General features: G+C 43.7%; 1 protein-coding gene across 1 annotated transcript; it reads left to right on the top strand.

The window, feature by feature from the left end:
• The first annotated feature begins 3,622 nt into the window (after window positions 1-3,622).
• Window positions 3,623-17,999, top strand: kcnk5a (potassium channel, subfamily K, member 5a). Its single transcript, XM_080012630.1, has 5 exons — window positions 3,623-3,922; window positions 13,997-14,108; window positions 14,622-14,788; window positions 14,895-15,063; window positions 16,395-17,999. Exons 1-5 carry the CDS (start codon window positions 3,737-3,739, stop codon window positions 17,360-17,362), a joined length of 1,602 nt encoding a protein of 533 aa, XP_079868756.1. The 5' UTR covers window positions 3,623-3,736; the 3' UTR covers window positions 17,363-17,999.
• Window positions 18,000-21,900: the final 3,901 nt, after the last annotated feature.

Genomic DNA, 21,900 nt, shown 5'->3' with positions numbered 1-21,900 from the left:
ACAACGGGAGCCGACGCCAGTACGGCTCGATTTCTGCGGCGCACCGGGAGGAAAATTCCAATGGAGACGGAGACAGGTACGCCCAAAGACCTCGCATTGTGCGTCCGCCGAATCGAGCGTTCTGGGAAGCTGATCTCACGAGTTTGAGCTGACGTCTAAAAACCTTTGGAGTTTGAGTTATTAAGCTTAAATGTACTCAGTGTATGCTATTATACTACTATGGGGAACCTTTATCGTATTTCAAAATAAAACATCTTGCATTTACTCAACTACGTTTATCTTTGACGCTTTACCGACTTGTGTTTACAAACGTTTTTTTTTTCTTCATGAAAGCAAAGCGTTCGGCTTGTAAAAAAGGTGTGCTTTCAAGGTCGAAAGGTCCAGCCATAATGGCAATATGTCAGCCTTAACCGTTAACCAAGGACTGAATTCCAGAACAAGAGTCGATAATGTTAAACCACCCAGTACGAACCAGTCTCTTAGGGTATTTCGAGACTGCTTCTACTTCAGTATTAGATACAACATACACCTCCAGCTGTATCTTCCATCGCTATAATGCCCGAGATGTTTGTCCGTATATGATCGATTTGCTGCTCAAAGGAAAGAGCTGCCCGCCAGAAAGATATAATCAAGTGATATACAGTACAAACTGACTTCTGTGGGGCATCTGTGACATTTCCAGGCCGTAAAACTTTTTGTGGCTGCTGTTTATGGTCTTTCAGTGCTGTTGTGGCATTTCCATTCATTTCAAAGGCATTTGAGCCTAACGTCATGCTTGAAAATGTGACAATAGAAATGGAATATTTTGGCTCGTCAATTTCCCTGTGTTGAGTGAGAAAGCTTAAAGCGGTCATCGATAAAAGGCTCCCACTCCCAGACTTCCATTCAAAACCGGAAGGTTTTGACATCCTGGTTGACGCTCATCTTTGCTCTACGACGAGTGTACATCCATCTCGACGGTTTACCGACCACATCACGGAATAGCCTTTCACCGGGCCGCTAAAAATGGAAATAGCATATCCAGGAGGGCCACACACACACACACACACACACACACACACACACACACACGACGCATTCCTCCTAAAGTACCAGCTACAAAAAGTATAAAACATGGGAAGTTTTTCAAACCAAATAATCTTACGGATTACCACTTTGCCACCAAAGCGTGTTGGTCGGAACGCACAATCCTGTCAAATGATTGGAGGGGTGAACTGAACGGATTACCACTTTAATTGAGAAAACTTCCCCCGGGCTACCGTAGAGCTACCTGTCGCCGCAGCCCACTAAAAGCTACAATCTCAGGACAAAGGTTAACAATGTCTTTTCCCAACAAAGTCATCCCACGATACGCCTCTAACCCATTAACCCCCTATCCCCTTTGCACTCTTCTCTACCTCTATCTCGTGAAGATTTCCATCCCCTATGATTCTCTAGCTCCACCAATACAACTTATTAGTAGAGGTTTGGCTGGCTGCGACTGTGATATAAAGTCGGTTTGAGTACTACCAACAAAATGTCCTTATTGCATGTCGCTTTGCGCTCGATGAAGTCATGTAGTGTCCTGTTATGTAATGCAACCACTAAAATCATCACAAGCACGTATAACTTCTTATTATTGGCCTACTCGTAGAACTCACTTTCAGCGTGCACGATGAGTGCACTATCTCGGGGCAAAAGTATTTGACACAGTGTTTTCCAACCATATTCTCTGCCGCAGCACCCTTACAATACAATAAAATATTCCCACAACGCACCAACCACCGTACGGCACACGCGTATATCTGTGCTTGTTATTGTGGCCTACGGGAAGCGCTGCGAAAAGTTCTCACTTTCAGCGCGAAATTTGTTTTGACGCCCACGGAGCTGCTATTCCGGGCCGGAACTCATGAATTTGTACCCCCTTGTGGTTTTGATCTTGCAACACCCAACGCCTCATTTCCAACGCAGCTCCCGACTCGTTCTTAAATCGTCGAGAACCGCTGCAACAGCTCGGCCCCCGTGGACCGACTTATTGCGAGCACCGCTTTTTTGGGGGTTACCAGCGCCTCAACGTCCAGGATGTACGCATCGGTTTAAAAAGTGGCGCTCGAAAAACGCCTCCACGCTGGAGGGGGAAGAACAAAGTTGCGGGCTATTTCGGAGCCAGGGGGGGGACAAAGGTAAACAAAAAAAAAAAAAGGGAGGCGTTTGTTTTTGTTTGGTGGGGTTTTTTTTTGTTGTTGTTTTTTTTCTGGGCGGGTCCGCCGCCAGCGCTCCCCCCCCCCCCCCTCGACGCATGCCCCGTGGGGCTCCCTGCTCCTCTGAGGACACCATTCACTACCACTCCACACGTGAGGCAGGGAGCAGCGGGCCGCACCAGCCTCCCCCCTCGAAGGGCGTTCAGAGGGAGAGAGAGAGAGAGGGAGGGAGAGAGGGAGAGAGGGAGGGAGAGAGAGAGGGAGGGAGAGAGAGAGAGGGCGAGAGGGAGAGAGGGAGGGAGGGGGAGGGGGAGAGAGAGCGGGAGAGAGCGAGAGCGAGAGAGGGAAAGAGAGGGAGAGACGGAAAGAGAGGGAGAGAGAGAGCGAGAGAGAGAGAGGGGGGGGAGAGAGGGGGGGAGGGAGAGAAAGAGAGAGGGGGAGAGAGAGAGAGGGGGGAGAGAGAGCGGGAGAGAGAGAGAAAGAGGGGGAGAGAGAGAGAGAGCGGGAGAGAGAGAGAAAGAGAGGGAGAGAGGGGGGAGAGAGAGAAAGAGGGAGGGAGAGAGGGGGGAGAGAAAGAGAGGGAGAGAGGGGGGAGAGAGAGAGAGAGCGGGAGAGAGAGAGAAAGAGCGGGAGAGAGGGGGGGAGAGAGAGAAAGAGGGAGGGAGAGAGGGGGGGAGGGAGAGAGAGAAAGAGAGGGTGAGAGAGGGGGGGAGAGAGAGAAAGAGGGAGGGAGAGGGGGGGAGAGAGAGAGAGCGAGAGCGAGAAAGAGGGAGGGAGAGAGAGAGGGGGGAGAGAGAGAGCGAGAGAGAGGGGAGGGAGAGAGAGAGAGCGAGAGAGGGCGGAGAGAGAGAGAGGGGGGGAGAGAGAGCGGGAGAGAGAGAGAAAGAGAGGGAGAGAGGGGGAGAGAGAGAGAGAGCGGGAGAGAGAGAGAAAGAGAGGGAGAGAGGGGGGAGAGAGAGAGAGAGCGGGAGAGAGAGAAAGAGAGGGAGAGAGGGGGAGAGAGAGAGAGAGCGGGAGAGAGAGAGAAAGAGAGGGAGAGAGAGAAAGAGGGAGGGAGAGAGGGGGGAGAGAAAGAGAGGGAGAGAGGGGGGGAGAGAGAGAGAGCGGGAGAGAGAGAGAAAGAACGGGAGAGAGGGGGGGAGAGAGAGAAAGAGGGAGGGAGAGAGAGAAAGAGAGGGAGAGGGGGGGGAGAGAGAGAGAGAGAGCGAGAGAGAGAAAGAGGGAGGGAGAGAGAGAGCGAGAGAGAGGGGGGAGGGAGAGCGAGAGAGCGCGCGCGGCGGAACCAGCTGCACACGCCTCAGAGCCTGATTGATGAAGTCTCGAGCGCACGCGGAACCCTCGCCGCCCTGTTCCCGAGACGCTCGCGCGGGAGGACGCCGGATAAAAAGCAGGCGCCGCGACGCGAACCCCGCAGAGCATGAGCCCCGCTTAGCGGCCGCGGACCCCCCCCTCCTGCTCCTGCTCCTCCTGCTCCTCCTCCTCCTCCTCCTCCTCCTCCCCCCCGGAGACGAACAGCAAGACGAAGTAGGAGAGGAAGAAGCAGCGGGAGAGGGAGAATGGTGGATAAAGGTCCGCTCCTCACCTCCGCCATCATCTTCTACCTGTCCATCGGGGCGGCCATCTTCCAGGTGCTGGAGGAGCCCAACTGGAAGCTGGCCGCCCGGCGCTACGGCGCCGAGAAGGAGAGGATCCTGGAGGAGTACCCGTGTCTGAGCCCGGATGACCTGGACAGGATCCTGGAGGTACGGCCCTTACTGCGCCCCCCCCCCCCCCCCCCCCAGAGAGGGGCCCGCAACACTTTCACTTCATTTTTAAGGTCATCGCGGGGCTTGACGGGGGTGGAAAGTCAGTGGTGGAAAGTGCATTTCTTAAATGATATTTAAGTATATTCCGCTTCGGAGACTTAACGCGTCCCTACTACACGTCAAAACAAATATCTCAGCTTTTTTTTTTACCGTTCTGCATTTCGGATGTATCAGGAGCATATCTTTTGCGTTATATCGAAAGTAAATTCCATCCTCTTTGTCAGTTGCAATGAGGATATGCATGAAGACTCATTTGCAGAATAAAAGCCACAGCAAGCCCTACTTTACCTTTCACTTTCAATACTTTAAGTACATTTGAGGGCAAGTACTCGGGTCACCGTGGTAATGTCCCTTTGACTGGAGTCATTTTGTGTTGTGGTGTTTGCACGTTCTCCACCACTGCATTTAAGAAAGCCATAACTTTGAGTAACTTTTCAAAAACAACAACCTGCGATCACAGCCGGGTGAGAGCCTCAATATTTCTTAAAACAATTTTTTTTTTGCAAACTTTTGATAAATATATATATATATATATATATATATATATATATATATATATATATATTTTTTTTTTTTTTTTTTTTTTATATATATTTTTTTTTTTACAACACAATGTCTTGGTCTCAAATTCTCAAATGTAGTTTGGGTATTTAAGGAAAAGCCACAGACTTGATCGCTCTCAGATTTTCCCATTTTGTTCGGGAACCGTGTGTGTGTGTGTGTGTGTGTGTGTGTGTGTGTGTGTGTGTGTGTGTGTGTGTGTGTGTGTGTGTGTGTGTGTGTGTGTGTGTGTGTGTGTGTGTGTGTGTGTGTGTGTGTGTGTGTGTGTGTGTGTGTGTGTGTGTGTGTGTGTGTGTGTGTGTGTGTCTGCACTAGGGCCTGGTGCAGAACCCAGTGGGACCATCCATAAATGACCCCGATCCTTAAAAGTTGCAGGGTCAGTTTTTCAGTGGCATGGGTTTGATTTGCTCCCCCTCCCACGTTAAAAAAAAAACCCAAAACAAACATCCAGGTGTTTTGGTGGAAGGCGCATTACACAATTGTTGTTCAGTTCTTGGGAGAGGACTTTGACACTTGGTGTGCTTATTATCTCGATCAAAGACTGGGGGGAGAAATTGGGGTTTATTCCACCCAAAACGCTTCACTTCACTTTCTTTCTTGCTGCAGTATTATGTTCCTTTTTCCATCACGTTTAAAGGAAATGGATTTCCTTCTCTTGGAGAAACTTTTTTTTTTTTGCTAGGCAGCTCCAAGTATGACCACAGGTTGAAGGCATGTCTCAACGTGTACCCCCCTTTTTTTCTGGCTCAATTGCTATTAGAAAGATTTATTATCTCCCCGCTGCCACCAGCTCCCACATCCCCCTGCTTTGTCGCTGGGTGGGGGGGGACTAAAAAAGTGTGAACCCACGATCCTAACCCCGTTTATGGCCGATCTCCGACCTCTTCAGCTTGGACAAATGGAAAAAGAAGCACAATGACTGTATGAGGGAGAGAAGTGTTCTCTTCTATTTGGGCAGATGGCGCTGCACAGCTGCTGCCAGAGTTGAGCTCTTTGTTTTGCTGTGCTGCATTGGAAAGTCCAATCTTCAGCCATCTAGTTCATTCGGCCAACATAATGATTGACAGAGACTTCTCACATGCTATATCTATAAAAAAAAGAAGCAAAAAATCAAGACACTTTTTTGAATACCTGACATTTCTGAGGCATCACATAGGGTTGACGTATCAGTATGTTCTAAGTGCCAACCACGTTTTATTAAGGCTTGACTAACAACTATCTACAATAATCCATTTTTTTCTTTTTCATCACCGAGGCATGCGATTTCACTTTTCCTGTCGTCTTTTAGGCTCTCGCCAAGCACGCTCAGCCAGCTGGCCTTTGGATTAAACACCTGTTTGCATGCCATGCTCGTACACTCATTAAACGGTCAGCATAGAACGTTTTGAAACATGAGCTGTGTTCACCCCCATTACACTCTCCACTTTGCAGTCCATTGAACTGAGTAGAGATTTCCATTCTGGAAACTTAAAGTGTTAGCGATTTTTCTTTTGACATTTTTTTTATTTATTTATATTATTTTTTTTAAAGGGGAAAAAAATCATTAGTTTTAACAAGGGTCTTGCAACACTAACGGAAAAAGTAGAATTTGTTCTCCGCTTTATTAACAAGGGATTTACTGCTCACTTTGAGACCCTTGAGGTGGTCGCAGTTTCACACAGTTTGGGTTTTATGGCCCATTGACGTGCACTCTCTGTAAAAGTTCAACTAAGACGGCGGTTTGTCTGCAGTGCAAGTAGAAATGTAACGCACTGGCCTTCCTTGTCACACGATTAAAACTCTATAAGTACTGTTTTGCCGTTTCCCAGGTTTAGTTGTAGGCGCAGCTAGCAGAATGTGTCATAAAGGTTGCCTGTGATTCAAAACTGTAATTATGCCGTTTTACACCAAAAGTAGCGGGTAAACCGGCTCAAATAGGCGATTGACGCTTTTCCCATTGCTAGGAGAAATGCAGTTTTTATTTTTTCTGGTGTCCCGTTCCGAAAAAAGGCCGTGTCATGTTTCCAGTGTATTTAGGGGGGGAAATACAGTAGAGGAGACAGTAACTTCAACAAACGGCCACATAAAACTGTAAACTCGGTGAAAACGGCTCATCACCCAGCGATACTGGGTGCCCCTCGTTCTGACAAAAGAGCCATTCAAATGAGCGGTGTGTGTGTGTGCCTCGGTCCTTCGGCGGAGGGGAGCGGAGATGCTCCTCCGGTTCGGAGACAGGCTTGGGGCGGTGCTGGAGTGGCTCTGAGCTCGGCAGGGAGAATGGGGGTTCTCCGCTCTGATCCCCATACTCAATTCATGGTCTTGCATGCGTGGGGGAAAAAGTCATTAAATTCCGGTTTTGATTTTGGATTCTAAATCAGATATGAAATGATCGATGATACACGGATATCCCTGTCTATTCACGCCAATGTTCGGATCTTCAACGCGCAGGCAAAGCGGTGGAAATTTGCATGTGGACCGGGGTCTCGTGTTTTAGCCTATCGGCGCATGAGCCGATTATTGAGCGGTTATTGATTTTATTTTATTTATTTATTTTTTATTTTTTATTTTTAACCCGGGAGGAGGCCATGAGCACAGCGGAGAACCCCCAGGCCCCTGTCGGGCTCTGGGCCACTCCAGCACCCCACAAGCGAAGGACCGGTGCGTGGGTATACTCCATACTCCAAGCTGCAGCATGGATACTCCATACTGCTGCACTGCTTCTACTGTAGTGTTGGGTCGTTCATGAACGATCCCATTGTTTGGAACGGCTCAAAATCCCCCCCGCCCAAGTTTTACAGTTTTATGTCGTTGTTTGTTAAAGTTGCTACTTCGTCTTCTACTGTTTTGTTCACAATCACGCTGGAACCATGACACGCCCCTTTTCCCACATGTTTGTGACGTTGAATGTGACGCCAGGGAAAAAAACGCATTTCTCCTGGCACAGGGAAAGTTGTCAATCATCTATTTTTAGCTTGTTTACCCGGGTTTAAAAAAAAAATAAAATAAAAATAAACTTTTGGCGTAAAAATGTGATCAAGACAGATAAAGAAATGGTTAGGAGCAAATGTTTTTTCTTCTCCAATTTAGATATAATTAACCTTTTCTGATAGAAAAAAAAAATGTAAATAATGAAATGCAGTTGCTTGTAGCCATATTGCACCTTCCATGTTAGTCAAGTACCAAATAATGATAGAACTGCAGACCAAGAATCTGTCTCATGGCATTAGATTGTCATTGAAATCATGAAAAGTGAAACTTAGATATGTGATTGAGATTCCTTCGACGCTTGGTAGATGTCATGTGTTTCAGCTCCCATGAAGATCAAAAGGGTGTTTTATTTCTGTTTGGATACCCTGCGCTTTCCATTTTTTCCGCCCAGCCTTAGTTTTTTTTAAGTGACACTGCATCTGAAATAACGATGACTAATCACATTTGTGTGGTTAAGTGAAAGGGGAGATTTTTATTTATTTATTTTTGCTTCTGCCGCTGCTGTTCTCAAACTTGTTTACTAACGGGCCGCCGTGACACAAGACAAAGTGAAATCTGGCTCCCAGGAGTACAAGAGAAGCTCGAGCAGGAGCGGTGCCCCCCACCCCCACTCTGCCGCTGTCATGTGCTTAAAGTTGTTCTAGGATCGAGGAGGTGTTTGCTTGAAACCGCTCTTTTCCTCACAAACAAACAACTATAAGAATATTGACATTTTGGAAGGTGTCCTTGGATTTCAGTCAAATGAAATAATATAGGATAATGATTAAGAAGGCGATAATTATGCCTTTACTGGCCTGGACATTTAAATGGTATGTAGTCCAAATCCAAATTTGTGCGTCAGGGATTGAATTAGTTGACAATGTGAGAATATGATCATTCAGGTGTTTCTTGTAGGTTATTTATTCCAAGCTGTTGGAACAAAAATACAAGGAAAATGCAAGAATCCCGACATATGTTTGTGAACGGACACTGGACTACTCCGTATTACCTGCACATTTAAATTGTAGAAATTTTGGACTGACTGACTGGCCAACCAGTAGCATAACGTGTACTGGCTGCTACTCTCGGCCAAAAACCTACAAAAGAAAGAAAGAAACAACTTCAGAGTGTATTTAATCAAGTTCTAATGCAATATAAAGGACTTGGTTGTGTAAAGCACCCTCTTTAATTTCTCTTTATGGCATCATATGTGCTGCGTAACAGATGTAAGCTGTAAAAACAGGCCCCACATAAAGAATCCTTTCACTGTCTGGAAATGTCGCTTGTCTCTTTTGTGTCTTTAGAAGAATTAAACTATTATTGAATGTAACCTTTCATGTGCGCTTCCCTGCTCAACATCAGTTAACATACTTTTGTTCATTTGAGGAATTATTATTATTATTATTTTTTTTTTTTTTCTCCCCTCTTAATGCTCGTCATTTTCTCCTAGGGGGAGATTGATTGGTGGAGACGGTCAAATCTCCGCATTGTTTCTTGGGATCCCCCCCCCCCCCCAACCCATATCAGAAATCAATGTGAGCTGACAAGGAAGAGTTTCTCAGTGACCTCATTGTTTTGTGATCCAGTCAATCTGGTCCGCGAGCAGCTGTTCCTCGTGCCCCACCGCAGCGTTGAGAACTTCATAGGGACTGGAAAAGTACCTTGTGCCGGCGGCGATATGCCGGTCGGCTGCCCTGATAAAGTTTGTCGCAGTTTGTCGTTTTGGTTTGACCGTGGTTATCAAGCAGTGTGGGGACTCCCACAAGCCTTCAGTAGAGTACACAGCAGAAACCCTTCACTCTACCAAAAAATGGCAAGCAAAGGCCTCATCTTGGTCCCTGTTTTTGTAAATGATACCATTTGTAAATAACGCAGTTTGTTTCTCAATGTACATAAATACTAAACGTAACTTTTTCTGGACATCAACAACATGGATTTATTTCTATTGATTAATTTGTAGTGATGTGCTCTGTTTTGAAAAAACCTTTCATCTCAGTCATGCAGGGTTAGGCTGAAAATTTGAGCTTGTAATAAGATGAACACAAAGTTCTTGGCAAGACCAACTGCAACTATTTAAGGGAGTTACGATCAAAATTAGTTAAGTTATTTTGAAATTTTAGGTGGATTCTGCATGATAAGTTCTATGTCAAGTCTCTACAACAGTTTTCATTCTGAATATTTCTTCAAAATACAAACCCAAATTGCTTGCTGGGGTTTTATTTTTCTTTTTCTTTTTTTTTTTCTTTTAAATATATATATTTATTTTTAAGTTCTGTGCTCTGTTATCCATTTTTCTGTCCATGATTATATGAAGTATTTGGTGGGGATAATCTGCTTGTGTCCCTTTAGCAAAACCAATAATCTCCGTCAATGCATCAGTCAGAGTGGAAGATTCTTTTTATTTTTTGGTCAGATTATGGAGCGCTTGGGGAGGATTTAAATTTCTTGTAGTGGCTTGTTATGAGTGAGTTGGTGTCAGTCAGCCATGGACCAGCAATTGCTTGCATGTATTTTTCTTGACAAGATCTCTCATTTGCTAAATTAGGCATTTTAATTCCTTTTGCTTTATTCTTGCCTCTTGGAACTATGGTAACTTGGTATTTCCATGGTCAAACTTTTTTTTATTAAACATGTGGCAAACATTAGACTCTTATATTTTACTGGATGGCAAACCACTGAAGTTTTCTTCATTTATTGGTGTCTATTTTAGTTAATTAAGCTTGGCACAGTAACCTACATCAGTTTTTTCACAATGCACTTTACAATTCTTTCTCATTGAAATGCATTTAAAGACCGACTAAATGTTTGTCAGTGAGTAAAATGAGTGTTCACGTCTATACTCTCAAATATGTGGTTTGCATACTTTAAATTCACAGACAATAACTTTAGAATTTACTTTTGATTAAACTGGAACAAGTTCTGTGATACTTCAGTAGAAAATGCCTTAAAGTTAATTTACTTTGGGATACAAAAGACAAGTATATTTGTATAGTTTTCACCAAGGAAAATGACTTGTGATGCATTTAACACCCATTAAAATTGTATTTTGCTTGACATTATCTCATGATCACAAATTGAAGAGATTAAGTCATTTTATTGCAGCTACTAAACCACTTTACATGGTCCAAGAATATGGATCCTTTTTTGCCAGAAGTTATTTGGACAATAACAGATGCATAATTCAAAGGACAGGCACAAGATACCTACACTATCAACTACGAAGAACATGGTCAATCTGTCATTCACCAGGTAAAATGCCTTCCTTGTAAAATCTTGTGAGGTCAGGCTTGTGACACAGTGCCTTTCAGCCTGCATTCATTGCCTTGTTCTTGCGGCCATTTGTGACTTGAAATCACAGAAAATGACCAGTGGATGATGTGTAATTATCAAGTGACCCTGTGATCCCGTAAAGCCTGATCCCTCCGGGGTCGTTGCCTGCAGACTCTCTCAATCATATGGTGCTTTGTGACCAGACTCGCACTGCTTACTATCTTGTATGGGTTGAAATGGCAATCCATAAGATTGTCTCTGTGGAGTGGATTACACACAAGACCGAGAATTCCATTTGATACTAGAACTTTTCTTTTTTATTCTGTGTTTACCCATCCTTAACTGTCAATTTATTTTCTCAGAACTATGCCTTTCGATTGATTGTTTTGTTTCACTTGAGGGGGGTTTTATTTTTCATCCGAGGGTGCTGTTCTTTTTTTTTTTTTGTGTGTCAAGCTATGCTGTCCAACAAATTCATTGCAGCTGCCTTTCACTTCACTTTTTTTTTTTATAAATATTGTCCATGGTATTTCCTCTCATAATTTACCAATAACTCTGGGCTCATCTTGTGTTCCTACGAATCAGCACTTTCTATGTCACATGCAGCACTTTTTGTCCGCAGACGGACGACACGTGTGCCACGGGGAAGCCACGCTGACATAGACGCAGCGTTGACCACGGACATGAAACGCTATCAAAATGTTCTTCACTTTAAAACAGCCTATTGCATATAAAAATTCAATAACTTTTATTCATACGCGGATGCATGAGTTTTTTTTGTTTTTGTTTTTTTTTTTTGTTTTTTTTTAATATAATAATAATATCACTTTGTTAACATGACTTGCAATGATTTGGTGTGTCAAGGATAGAAAGGCTGTTTGGTGTTATAACGAGGAAGCAGATGGAGGGCCACGTTATTGCTTGTAAAAATTATTATATATAATAACAGACACTAAATAATAGGGCTGAAGGATTTGGGAAAATCTTATTTTTTTTATTTATTTTTTATCTGTATTATTCACTAAACACAAGCACTAAATCATTCCATAGTATGACCAACACAACATTGAATACAGTCAACATACAGTATAAGCTGCTCTTTCCTGTAGGCCAGGCCTATAAGTTATGATGAGATAAATATTGATGCATGAAGTGATATGAGTAACATATCTTTAACTATTGAATTGTAAAAAGAAAAGCCTTCAATCACAGAATGGTGATTCATTGATTTAACTTCAAGCCTTGTAATTGTTCAAGGTTAACGTGGTATTTTTTTTTTGTTTTTTTTTTAACCGCAGCCTTTGCAATTTGAACATTTTGTTCTTTTAAATTGCGATGTCTGTTTGAATGAGATGAATCATTCAGCCCTACTAAATAATTGAGTTTAATATATTTTTTTGCAGTCACTGGACATCACCATAGCAACATTGTCATGCTTGTTTCGTTTTGCCATCGTACCCCCCCCCCTTGTTCAGAAATGGCCATTATCCTGTTCCCGTGTCCCATTACGCACGGTGCTTGTTTCTTTCCAAAAGGAAACGGAGTAAAATAAAATAACCTACATCTAAAATTAAATCACACTGTTTTGGCACGCACCATCAGTACCAACGTAGAGGGCGACAGGCGTGCAAATTTCGCCCTCGCCATCTCTCCGCACCCCCCACAGGGTGGCAACCCTAGGCCTATGGCCTATGTCGCCTATAGGACGAGCTGGCCCTGCAACACAACGTTTAGCCAGCGCAAAATAGATGCAACAAAACAGAAACATTGGCCACTGCCATCGGTGAATGTCATCTTATTTGCCTATAGGCCGATGGCAGTCAACAAGGTGGATATCGGGCAATAAATTGGTGCAACCCTAAATTGAATTGTGAAGACCCTTTATTTACCTTTGGTCTTAATTCTGAGGACAATTATCACATTGCTTTTAAAGGCTTCCTGTGTGGGTCATAACACGATTATTATTAAGGGGGGGTTTAAGGAGAATTTGTTTCCTAAAAAATATTAAGGAAATATTTTTGGGTCTCTTATGGGAAGTCTATACTTCTTTAATTTCCAGTCATTGGTGTGGAGAAAGGTTTGTCTGTACTGCTGTCACCAGAAGGCTCAATTGGTGCCACTTTGTTGATTCAGCAGACAAAGGAATGGTCTTCTCTGGCTAATTACAGAGCAAGGCCGTCACAGACCGTCTGTTATTAAAGAGATAAACATCTTCCAGCACTTAAGAGCTCAACTGAGTCATCAAACCCTGCACATTTTCACCCTTAATTGCGTTTGGAGAAAATAGGAAGTTTGGTGCGAGGGAATGCCTTGTTACAACACACAATGCCAGGGGGGTTGTCAGAGCCCTAGAGTTCTTTCCACTGCGCCGGGTATGATTGATTAAGCTTGTTTATCTATTGTTTAAGGGAGGAAAAAATATGAATTTCTTTCCGCTAATGAGCCAATACATGTGAATGAACCTGAGATTTCTTTTAAGTGCCAATTGGTTGCCCGGGTCAATTTTTTATTTTTATTTATTTTACTATTTTTTAATAAAACATCATGGGTCTAGAAAACATCTTGGTTTTTTTTCTGCCCCTGCAGATGGGTGTCTGGATATTCATCCAAAGACATTACAATATGGAGCTTGATCCAAAGAGCTCAAGATTTCTCTGATTGAAAGTGCTGACCTCTGACCCCTCGAAATGTGACATGCATAGGACGAAGGACACAAGGCAGTAGCTGGGCTTCATATTTTGATCTACCGAAAATGTCCATTGATCGTCTTGAAATAAAGCATTCGGACCAAACTTAGTTTTTTTTCTTTCAATGGCTTATCATGAACTAAATAGTCCAAAGTCTGAATCTGGCACCTTGGGCGGATGACCTTTCCAGCCACAGAATTTGTTCCCTTTTTACAGACTCACCTGTTTAGTTTCTCTGTCGTCGTCTCGTTTAGGCATGCAGAACCTCGTCCTCCTGTTTCCCCCCCCAACGTAAGCCGCAGCTGGAACTGTAAACCCTGCGGGTCACAAATGGTTATAGCTCATCAGTGTATATTGACATCCCATCAATGTTATCACAGGAAGGATGTGGTGGGAGAAATGGAGCTTATTGACAAAACCAACTTCCTCCTCTTCCTTTCGCTCAACCAAATTGGATCAGTTGTAAATGTTTGGCCTTGTATAGTCAGATTTAAGCCTCGTTGCTCTGTTTACTAAATAGCTGAAGTTTCCTTGCCTGTGTCCTCAGGTGGTGTCTGACGCTGCAGGCCAGGGAGTCACTATCACCGGCAGTAAGACCTTCAACAACTGGAACTGGCCTAACGCCGTCATATTTGCTGCTACCGTGATCACTACAATTGGTAGGTAATTTGGGGTGGAACAAACTCCTTGGTGGCATTTCCAATACATTTCCTTGACACTTGAACAGTTTTGTAATCTCCAGTGCTTGTTGCCCTCTTTAACTGAGTTCCGTTGGGACGGTTCCTGCATTAGGATGGATTGTCTGGCATTTTGCCCGTGCCTGCATAATCCAAATGGCCAGAACAACACACATAGATAAGATAGTGTACTGTGGAAACAAACCTTGTTCTGATGACTGGACGTATTTATGGCAGTTTTGCTGCCAGGCCACTTTCACAACAATTATGATCATTGGTTTTGTTTTCTAGCATTTATTAGCCTCGTTGGAAAATATTTTCTGTCTATTTGAAAGACTGTCATACTTGATGCTTTCATTTACAATGTCATACTTGATGCTTTCATTTACAATGTCATACTTGATGCTTTCATTTACACTGTCATACTTGATACTTTCATTTACACTGTCATACTTGCTGCTTTCATTTACACTTTGCATTTACTTTCCTTTTCAGGATACGGGAACATCGCCCCAAAAACGTCAGCGGGTCGGGTGTTTTGCATTTTCTACGGGCTTTTCGGCGTGCCTCTGTGTCTAACCTGGATAAGTGAGCTGGGAAAGTTCTTCGGCGGCAAGGCCAAGCATCTGGGCCAATACTTGACCAAGAAAGGATTTTCGCTGGTAAACGAACATTTTCCACCTAAATGGCCCTGACATTTTTTTTTTTTTTTTTCACATTTTAAATAAAAAACAAAATTGTAATTTATTTGTTTGTTTTTTTCTCCAGAGAAAAGCACAGTTCACTTGCACCGCTATCTTCCTCCTCTGGGGTGTACTGGTTCATCTCGTCCTTCCACCGTTTGTGTTCATGTCCCAAGAGGGTTGGAGCTACATCGAGGGATTGTACTTCTCCTTCGTAACCTTGACCACCATTGGTTTCGGAGACTTGGTGGCAGGTATTGATTGACTTGATTAGACTAGACAATTTCATTTAAACACCAGTTCAACTTGTTCACATAAAAGGAAAAGTCAGGATAGCACAAAGCCCAGAGGCTTACTTCCATTGTGGTCCCTCAGGGGTTAAGCGGTGTGCAGGGGAGGGGTCAGGATGGTAAATTTGACATAGCAAGAATGACACACAATCATTAATCAAAACAGAAATACAATACACTCAGCAAGTTATTCCCAATATTAACATTGTCAATAACGAGCCTCGGTGCTTATTTGCACAATGCTTGGCCCTGTACTTGCCACTCTGTTAATAGAACTAATTTAAAACTGGACATCAGTACGTAAATACATGAACAATATCAACATTTCTACACAGCTCCTTCAGCAGATTATACAAAAAAGTTTCCTGTCCCAGGTTACTCGTAAACATGGGGAAACACAAAGTCATTGGAACTGCCCCTAGTGAAATAGCTGTGAATATCCCTCACCTGGATAAAACCATTTTTAAGAGGGATCGTGCACAACTCCATCTGAGAAACTCGTTGCTGTACTTTCAACGACCCCAGGCTCTCAAAATGAGAAGGGTCAAGTTGAGTTCTCATGGGGGGGGCTCAGAATAAACCCAATACCTTGTTTTGAGAAGTCTGAAGTCTGTTAAGGTAAGGAGTTATACCATTGTACCTTGAACAGCAGGCATAGTGCCATATTTGCTCTGCCAAGGTCACCATTGATTTCCCGTCCAGAAATTTAGAAATTCTGGCCAAGGAGTGTGTGTTCTTTGATCGACCTTGGTGAGCACCTTTTCAGCCTGGCCCTCTCCTGACATATGGCTATCCAGCACACAGCCTAGGTAACTGACTGACTCCTTAGCTGCAAGCACAATGTCACCAACAATAATTGTGAAACCAGGGGACCTTTTCAATTTTTATCTTTCACCCAAACAACATGGATTCTGTTTTTCCTAAATGGAGTGACAGTTTATCAGTCAAGTTATGCACTCAGCATACTTTCAGCTATGCTTTTATCTTCATGAAAAATACATTACTTGAGAGTCATCTGCATATAAAAAGATACAATGCATAAAGTGACATTTATAAATAAGAGGAAAAAAGAGTGGTCAGAGCACACTCCCTTGTGGAACCCCACATTCTATAGACCTAGGATGAGAACAACATCTAACAATTAAGTTTAATCAGCTGGTTTATATTTGATAATGGTGCTGATTGTGTGATGTTTATTGTACAAAGATAAAGGAGAAATTATGTACAATCATTCTCTATTTATGGCACCGCTGAAATCTGGAACCTGAAACCATTTTCTTTTTTTTCTGTTTCAGGTGTGGACCCAAACGCGGACTACCCCACCCTCTACCGCTACTTTGTGGAGGTGTGGATTTACCTGGGGCTCGCCTGGCTCTCGCTCTTCTTCAACTGGAAGGTGCGGATGGTGATCGAGGCCCACAAGGCGCTGAAGAAGCGACGCAAGCGGCGCAAGCTGTCGCTGGAGGAGCTGCGGCACTACAAGGAGAGCCACAAGGCTGCGCTCAGCCTGCCGCCCACCCCCAACGACGTCAACATCTTCAGCTTCCTGTCCAAGAAGCAGGAGGGCTACAATGACCTGATCAAGCAGATCGGCTCCAAGAAAGACGCCGGCAGTGGTGGCAGAGCCCTCGCGGTCGTAAAAGCCAAGGAGACCGTGCGCTCCAAGAGCTGCAACGACACGGTCATGTGCAACGACCACACCATCCTGAGCCTGGACCGCTCGCCGCGCCAGAAACGGCGCTACAGCTTCAGCGACCGCGTCACCGTGGCCTTCTCCAAGTCCAAGAACTACCTGCTGGGCTCGGATAGCGGCATGCTGCTGCCCGAGGACCAGGTGGAGGGCGAGCTGGACGGCGAGCCCATGCGCATGTACGAGAACCAGCTGGATAAGGATGTGGACCTGGAGAAGGCGGGAGGAGCAGGCGGCTGCACTGGCAGCCGCAGGGCGTGGGACTCCAAGGAATACCAGCCCTTGACCTTCCAGAATGCAAACATCACTTTCATCGACGAGGAGAACTTCCTAAACAATAACGGAGAGGAGGAGGAGGAGGCCAAGGAGAAGGAAGAGGAGGAGGATGACGACGAAAAAGCAAAGCTGTCCATCACGACGTGCGATGAGAACGTGGAGTCGGAGACAGACTCCAAGGAGGAGCAGAGCTCCGAATCAGAAGGATCCGTGTTCACCAGCGACGGCTCAGAGCACACGCACTCTTATGAGAAGCTGGTAGAGGAATACGCCAAGGAGGAAAACACGCACTCCTGAGGAAGTGCTTCCCCTAAAGGTGTTCGCTGTGAAAGAACGGTGTTATTACAGACACATGGGATTCCCAAAACGACATTTGAAAACCTAAAAAAAATACAAAAGGACCAATTCATACCTGGCCGAAGATAGGCTGGTATCACTTGAAATACCATGAAACGTTAGCGTTTTGGGCTTTTCTGTGAAATCAGGATGAGGATATACACAGATCACATGAGTATGTATGTGCTCTATTTTTTAGAGCAGGTTTAACTATTTATTTCATTTATACGGTTTGAACAAATTAATAAAACCAGGTATAGATTTTATTTTGTTAGTGTTTTTGAGGTTGATGGAAAATTGCAGAAAAGGTGATTAATTTGTAAGATCGCCCTTCACTACCATTATTGATATTCACCATATTGGTGGTTTTTATATTTATTAAAATGAAGGAAGTCATAGCCTTTTATTGACGGCCAACGTGGCTTGTGTCTGTCGTTGCACAATTCAACCAACCGAGGAGGACAGTTTGAAGTCCATATTATCTTCTTTTTTTTTTTTCTTCTTTTAACTTGAGCCAAGTACTTGTACTCCTAGAAAAAAACAATATGAAGGGCTAAGGAATTGATTTTCCTCTCGTGTGTGTGTGTGTGTGTGTGTGTGTGTGTGTGTGTGTGTGTGTGTGTGTGTGTGTGTGTGTGTGTGTGTGTGTGTGTGTGTGTGTGTGTGTGTGTGTGTGTGTGTGTGTGTGTGTGTGTGTGTGTGTGTGTGTGTGTGTGTGTGTGTGTGTGTGTGCGTGCGTGTGTGCGTGCGTGCGTGCGTGTGCGCTCTTGATTGAGAACCTCAGAGGATCACTCGTAACAGAGACTTCTCTTGGAATCGACCCAAGCCGTTTTTCTCGTCTCCGTGCCTTCTTTTAAACCCGCCTCGTGTGGCCGTACATTAAAAGGTTAGAACCCTTAATAGCAGCAGCTCTAACTTATTGCCTGTTCCAAGCACCCCTTTCACTTTGTATTTGCCGTGTAAATATTGGCCGAAAGCCGATCGGTAGCCGCCACAAACAGCCGCCGCTCAGGACGCGGCCTCGCTGCCTATTTGCTTTTGGGGGCTCGGGCTGACATGAATGACTGAAATGCAACATATGTTAGCAGGCCAAGGTGAACTTGTGGCAGATCGATGCCGCCTTGACGTCAATTGTTGTCATGAGACACACACAGTCAGCAGTATTGAGGAGCCCGGTTGTGGTTTTGTTATTTTTTTCTTGTTCGCACATAAAAAGGACTGTGGATTACTTAATCCATACAACAGGTTAACCAAAATATAGTGTCAATTGCTTTTCACTTGTCCCTTCTGTTGGTGTTATTTTTGGGGTTCACGCCGCTTTTTTTTTTTATTATTTTATTTTATTTTTTGCACACACAAACAACATCCAAACTTGAAACAGTGTTACTTCCCTGATCAAGATAGCAATTTTTTTTATTTATTTTTTTGTCTCATTGATGAGCCTGCTTTTCACTTGGTGCCAATCTTGTTGGATTTCAATATCCAGAGATAAAATAAAAGTCATTGCCGTTCTTTATGTCGGTTGTTAAAGCTCGAGCCGCAGTACCTTTATGGAAGACTCTCCTGCCACGGCCCCTCTCTCTCTCACACACACACACACACACACACACACACACACGTGCGTGCTCACTTCACACGCAGCCTCGTTATGGTACTCTCTCCGGGTTTTGTGATCAAATTTCAACATGAGCAAAAGAACAAATTGTCTTAAGTTTTATTCCTGATTGTAGTCCATTGTGTAAAACCTACTCCAGCGTATCGTCAGGTTTTTTTTATGACTTAAATTATTTTGCATTTGTAAGTTTTGTATGTCAAATCTGAGCGAAAGATGTATATATCATTTTAAATAAACAATGCTAATAAATGACTCGTATGTGTCTTTTGGACTACATATTTTGAGAGAATATCTACTACATTTTATTAGTTTAATTTTGGGAATAGTATTTGAAGGGATTTTCCAGCCTATGGAGATGAGTGTTTTTCTTGTCCTTTCAATGGCTCAGTAAGCTTCGACATAAAATCCTAAGAGTACATAACAGTGCTTTAAATATTGCATAAAGAACACCTAATAAACCCTTGTAATGGATAAAGTGAATAACCTCTTTGTAAGACACATGGGTTTTATTTATTCTGACTACTAAAATTAAGTAATTATAACGGACTCTCTGTCTTTCCCTTCAATGGGGATCTTTGGTAAACTACTTATGGGTTAATGTTAAAGGCATCATCCTGATCTATGAACATCATTTTAACAATACTGAGCCAAAGAGATGAGTCATGAGTCTTGTAAATTTAGCTTTTCATCTTTGTCTACAAGATGTCAGGTGATATACACTTTTTAAGGGTCTACATCTATTTTTCCTTCAGAACAATCAAGTCTGTGTATGGAGTTCATCGTGGTTAGTGGCACCAGAACAGTCAGGTGTTAAGGCCTCGAATCGGGTGCAAATAATCCAAATATTACCATGCAAACCACATCTGCTCACTATATCCATGTCGATTACAGGGAAGAAACTGAAAATCACCAAAAAACAAAACGTGCATTCCTTGTCAGATTACACTATCTCTGTTGTTAAAATGTACTTCAACAGTTTATTTAGTGGCTTATCAGCTAATCAGTGGAATGTGAGTGATCCACCCCCCCCCCCCTCTTTTTTTTTTTTTGGAAGCATAAAGCCAACAGGGTTAGCGTGTTTACATCCCTTGATCAGTCGAGAAAGACACCAGATTAGCGTGTGCATACCAGCGAGTTTGTTGGCATAGGTCAGGAATGAGCCCAAAAGGCTGAAGATGTGGCGCAGAATGACCTATCCCCAGGTTTCAACCGGACCTAAAAATACCCTCTCGTCACCTTGTTTTGTTTGGTTGTGTTTACTTTTCACAGGCTGATAAAAGTTGTTTGCATAGCTCTCAGCAACAGTAGAAGTAATTAACAATATATACAGAGCTGAGGCTCCGAGGTTTATGATGGTTGATAAGTGAAGGTTGATGGATACTCAAACCTGATTAGGGCAAAAGGGGTCCAGTAGGGTAAACACCCTATTTTAGATAGGGTAGTGTGCAGAGTACATGGAATGATAGAAAACTGAAGGTATTTTAATTATTCTTGAGGGTAATGACTCTGTGTGGTTAAGCATGTTTTGCCAATTTTTCTTACATTAAACTTCATAGATAAGCAGTTTAAGATGAGGAGTTAATGTTGGCTTATTTATGGCATTAAGGCTTATGACATTCCTATTATGATATACCTACACATTCAAGTGATCATGCTCTGCCAAAAAGTTAAGAAGCCTGTGGTGTGGGTCAAGTTAATTGGGCCCAGGATCAGGGTTGACAGCGCACCCGTTTCTCATCAGAACAATCAATGAGCACGGGTTAAATCGCCCATCCCCCCCCCACACACACAGACACGGGCGAGGAGCTCTTGTCATGTTTCCATCTCCCATTGTCATGCCAGCAATGTGCTCCGCTGTGCGTCCGCTTGCCCCGTTCCTCCAAATAAAAAAATTTAATTTTGGGATTTGGGCTGTTTTATTTTACTCTGTTCCTTATTGAGCAACCCCCCATGGTGTCATGTTTCCATTACAACGCATTGGAGCCAATTGGAGCCGGAGCCGATTAATACCGGTGTCTATTACAGGGTCATTTGTCCCGGAAATGAAACCCGGCTGTAACCTTTCCCACTAATGGAAATGCCAGCTGTTAATGGGTGTTACCAGGTTATTAGCGCAGTGCAAAAGGGGTATTATTGTGTTAGGTATGGTATGGTACTCTGACTAAGGTAAGCCCGAGTCAGAGTCCGCTATTTCAGTAAGTGATCTTTTTTGCTGCTCGATTTGGGGGTGGGTGTAGGTTTTGGCCATGAATTCTCCCTGTCCTCAGTTTGGTATTGGGGGTATGTGGTGTGGGGGTGGTGTAGTTTAACAACCACACCTGTCTTGGGTCTAGGTAATCGGGCCCAGGTTCAGGGTGGCTGTACGCCTGTTGCTCATAATAGCAATGAGTGATCAACAAGTACACTTAGATTTCACTGCATATATGTATGAAAGTATGTATGTGACGAATAACCTCTTGAATCTTGAAATCACCCATTCCCCACACACACTCACGGGGAAAAACAGTAATATGTCTGTCATGACATATTTCCATCTTCTCCCGGCTTGTTACATCTTGCCGCTCTCCACAATAAACTGGTGTGTTTTCAACATCTCTGCCTGAGTCTCTGCCTGTGGAGTGTGTGGCAGGCGGAACTGCCACAAAGCCTTTATCAAGATAACTCATTCATGGTGTAATTGTTTAAATCCTGTGCAGGAAGACACAGTGGGGCTGCAGCCCAGGGCTTCTTCTGACTGTCATGTTCCTGCAGCTGCAGATTTGCTAACACAGTAGTCTTAAGAAGCTTTGCATCATTCTGAAACTCCCAACTGCTGAGGTAAGATCATTTTGTTTTTGACAATCATAATAGTGTTTTTATTTTTTAACAGATCATGGTTTTGTCT

This window comes from Zeus faber, assembly GCF_960531495.2.
Source record: "Zeus faber genome assembly, chromosome: 13".
Lineage (NCBI taxonomy): Eukaryota > Metazoa > Chordata > Actinopteri > Zeiformes > Zeidae > Zeus > Zeus faber.
This window is presented reverse-complemented; position numbering and strand designations above follow the sequence as displayed.

Coding starts and splice junctions, on each gene's coding strand:
- kcnk5a (XM_080012630.1), top strand. CDS start 3,737: ATGGTGGATAAAGGTCCGCTCCTCACCTCCGCCATCATCTTCTACCTG. Junction 14,109..14,621: donor TACCGTGATCACTACAATTG/GTAGGTAATTTG, acceptor TTTCCTTTTCAG/GATACGGGAACATCGCCCCA. Junction 14,789..14,894: donor CCAAGAAAGGATTTTCGCTG/GTAAACGAACAT, acceptor TTTTTTCTCCAG/AGAAAAGCACAGTTCACTTG.